Source organism: Hyperoodon ampullatus (assembly GCF_949752795.1).
Source record: "Hyperoodon ampullatus genome assembly, chromosome: X".
Lineage (NCBI taxonomy): Eukaryota > Metazoa > Chordata > Mammalia > Artiodactyla > Ziphiidae > Hyperoodon > Hyperoodon ampullatus.
This window is the reverse complement of record NC_136913.1, coordinates 9,971,425-9,975,062: the sequence shown is the minus strand read 5'-3', so window position 1 is coordinate 9,975,062 and position 3,638 is coordinate 9,971,425. Positions and strand designations below refer to the sequence as shown.

At 47.7% G+C, this 3,638-nt stretch overlaps 1 protein-coding gene across 2 annotated transcripts; it reads right to left on the bottom strand.

Annotated features, from left to right (window-relative positions):
* Positions 1-1,108: 1,108 nt before the first annotated feature.
* On the bottom strand, positions 1,109-3,222 carry TMSB4X (thymosin beta 4 X-linked). Of its 2 annotated transcripts, none has more exons than XM_079727870.1 (3): positions 3,105-3,222; positions 2,011-2,124; positions 1,109-1,564 (listed from the first exon to the last, which is right to left on the bottom strand). In XM_079727870.1, exons 2-3 carry the CDS (start codon positions 2,108-2,110, stop codon positions 1,530-1,532), a joined length of 135 nt encoding a protein of 44 aa, XP_079583996.1. In that variant the 5' UTR covers positions 2,111-2,124; positions 3,105-3,222; the 3' UTR covers positions 1,109-1,529. The 2 variants fall into 2 exon arrangements, with proteins under 2 accessions (XP_079583996.1, XP_079583995.1); XM_079727869.1 differs by having other exon boundaries at positions 3,178-3,217.
* Between the last annotated feature and the right edge of the window lie 416 nt (positions 3,223-3,638).

Genomic DNA, 3,638 nt, shown 5'->3' with positions numbered 1-3,638 from the left:
TAATCATCAGTAATTTGCCCTCCGCCCCCCTCCTTATTTTTGCAAGTCAGTTGTGGGGGGGGAGGGGCGGGGCGGCGGGCGAGTTGTTTAACGTCTTGACCATTTGCATTGTAAATCTGAGCTAGCTTTGCTGAGCTATTAGATCAACTATCACTAAATGCTGTTTCCACTAAATAAAATTAACTTATTCTTGAAAAATTTGCACCCTTCCTTATACAAGGGAAGAATCCATTAAAGACGTCTGTTAAGAAATCCCTTTTACTTTAAAAACTTGGTACCCTTTATTTCCCTCTTTCTGCACATTAAACGCCCCCCCCCAAACAAGGGCTTGGCTTTTACCCACCAGTTGAAATAGGCATTTCAAATGATTGAGAAGTTATCAAGGACTCAACGAAGGTAAGGCTTGGAGGTGAGCCAATTACATCCTATCAGATTTAAACAGCACGAATTCCATCCTTGTCCGGCTGGTGTCCTTTAAAACCAAAGACATTTTTCATTATCCAAGTTGAGACAAGTCACATTCATTAACCATTAAGTGCACTTATAAAAGCAATTTTAAACATTGAATTTGAATTGGAACCAGCCGTTAGAGAAAGAGGAAGCACACATCTTCAATCCTTTTATAAAGCAGCAGTTTAAAATGTCATTTTTTCCTTATCTGACAGGACTGATAATTGTCTAAATAACTCATGTTTGACACCTGAAACAGTGTGCTGTGAATTACCACCACCTTCATTTTTTTGATCAGATGCAATAAATTCAGTGTCGGCTTAACAAATAACAGACCCTTCAACAGTTAAGCACTCCAAATATGTTTCTATCAAAGCTTTCGTGTAAAGCAATTATACCCCAATAAAGATGTAAAAAAAAAAAGCTTTCGTTCAACGCTAGATACTAGGAATTCAATGAGCCTAAGAAAATGATCTCCTAATTACCTAGTGTAGACGAGGTATTTCACATACCTGGATGAAACCCATTTCTGTGCCGTTTTACCCAAATGACCAGATGTTTGTCATCTATCCCTCCCCAGGGCACCCACCTTTGACCCTTTTGCAAAGGTTTCATCTGAATAAGCCGCTCCTTTCAGAGACCATACCGTCACACCAGCCAGGTTTTAAAACTTTTTATTTGCATATTAAAAAAATTGTGCATTCCAATAATTAAAATCATTTGAACAACAACAACAAAAAAAACGGCACTCTGATTAAACTGCATTTTACAGCCCGCAGGACACAGAACACCTTGGACCAGCTTGCTCTTTACTCTAGATTTCACTGTCGTCCCACCCAGCCTCCTCCTTCACCAACATGCAAGTTCTTTTCCTTCCCTGCCAGCCAGACAGGCGGATGGGAGACAGGCGCGGCCTTCGTGGTCAGTAGTTCTCCATTCTTTGATGTGAAAAGGGGCAGCACAGTCATTTAAACTTGATCCAACCTCTTTGCATCTTACAAAGTTAAACAGCTAAAAGAAGTAAAATAAGAAGGCAATGCTCGTGGAATGTACAGTGCATATTGGCGGCGCACGCCTCATTACGACTCGCCTGCTTGCTTCTCCTGTTCAATCGCTGCGACCGGAAAAGAAAAACACAAAAAGAAAAAAGATGGAGGGGGCTGGAGACGCGAATTCAGTATAGCCGAGCGTAAGATTTCAGTACTTTCGATTAAAGACATCTCTCCTCATCAGACAAATTTCTACAAGCACAAATAGGCATTCCATCATGAAATATTTATGTGAAATACAACATTTGAACAGAGAAAAGGATAAAGGTATTTGCATATTAATATGGTATTATTAAACACTCAATTATTAAATTATTAAAGCCCCGTGTCTGTTTGGCTGCAAGGCAATTTTCAATTAACCTTTCCATACGGCGTGAATCAAAAAACTGTCAGCTCCTCCCACGCACTCCCTGCACTCACCCCAACCCTCCCAGCCCCTCCCATCCTCTCCTACCCACCCCGCCACTCCCGCTCGGCCTTTTCTAAAGAAGGGGGTGGGAGGGAGGCTTACTTTCTTGTGAAGGCAGTGGATTTTTCTCTTTCGTTTCTGTTTTCTTCAGTTTCGACTTATCGAATTTCTCAATCTCAGCCATATCGGGTTTGTCAGACATGGCTGCAGAGGAAGCTGCAGGTACAAAGCCAAGAGGGAGATTGAGGGCGGGCCACCTACCCTCGTCTCTCCCGACTCAGAAACGCGCCTCAGCCCTCCTGTCTCCTGCCTGAAAACCCACTTCGCCTCCTTCCGCTTTCATTCAGGGCTAAAGATCATCCTCTTTCTACAGGAGAAAATGAGCCCCCTCCCCGCCTTTGGTATTTCAAAACGCGGGGGGTCAAATTGGGAAGATCGCCCACACTAGGAGGCCGAATCGTTCGGAACAGTGGAATTAACCACTCTGGGTTAGTTACTTGCAGCGTTTCAACATTAGAGAAAAGTGAAACCATTTCAAGCTAAAGAGCAAGAAAATGGACTTAAGATTTCTTAAAATGAAGCCAAGGCTGCACAAAATGTTTCCGTTTTCTATACGTGGCCTCTCCCCCAAAGATGCGAGCCGTCCTGCTTTCTTCTCTGCTCACAAAGGCGGCAGCTGCTGCCGGGCGCCACCGACCACCGCCCTACCCGCTTCCTTCCTTTTGCTCAACAATGCAGGCAGCCGCACACAAAGCTGCCCCCCACACCCTCTAGATCTGCATTTAGGAGCAATTCCTCAGCTCTGCACACACCCCCCTGCAAGAAGGACGTTTTAAACATTTCATAATACAGCCCAGCCGCCTTAAACCTGAACGCATACAGCCCACGAGGCCATCGGAGGCGAGAGAAAAAATGTGACTGTGAAGCTCCGGGCTTGGGTGGGTGTGAGCTGGAACAAAGGATCTTTCTGTTCCTGATTCATCATCGCCTAAGAGGCGATGCAGAATGCTCTTCTTTGGGCGGGGTGGGGGGGAGGAAAAAAAATGTTCCCTTCGAAGCTGCCATAGCAAAACGCGAAATTTTTAAATATTAAAAAAAAAAAAATCACCGAGTTCCCGACCCCGCTACCCAGCATCTGGAAGGGCCTAGCACCCCCAAGCTCCCCAGGGGCAGCTCTTCCCGGGAGGACCACTCACGCTCGGCTTCAGGGATGCGGGCGCGGGGCGGGAAGGGGAGCAAAGGGCAGGTGGCAGGGGCCCCGGGGCTCACCGGAGCGAGTTACGAGCGAACGAAGTCCGACCTGCGCAGTGGTCGCCGCCGAGTGCCGGGCAGGGCCCAGCGGGCGCCACTATATGCGCGCTCCTATGTAAATGAGGTGACGTCACCGCCGGCGCGCTTAACTCCTTCGCGCCGCGTCTCCGGAACGGCGTCCGGGGCCTTCCTGGCGTTGGGGGCCCACACCCTGCGTCCACCCACGCACCTAACCGCAGCGAGGGCGGAAAGATAAAACGCGCAAAGCCCACCCTGTAACACTTCCTTCATAATGCATTCCCCCAGCCCTTTATGTCTGTTCTGTCATGGATTTTTGCAGCAGCCGCGCAAACATGTTCTTGGGGACCGGCGCGTGATAACTAAGGGCCTGGGTGGTACCTAGGGGGACTGTCATTCCTTTACTGCGAAGCTGCCTTTGTCCGTTGCAGACGTCCCCAAGCCAGGGTGCGGTGTCCCTG

What these genes read in the sequence shown, in the direction of transcription:
- TMSB4X (XM_079727870.1), bottom strand. Translation starts at nt 2,110, where the DNA reads ATGTCTGACAAACCCGATATGGCTGAGATTGAGAAATTCGATAAGTCG. An exon ending in TCCACTGCCTTCACAAGAAA is followed by an intron (nt 1,565 to 2,010) that starts GTAAGCCTCCCT and finishes TTCCGGTCGCAG; the next exon opens with CGATTGAACAGGAGAAGCAA.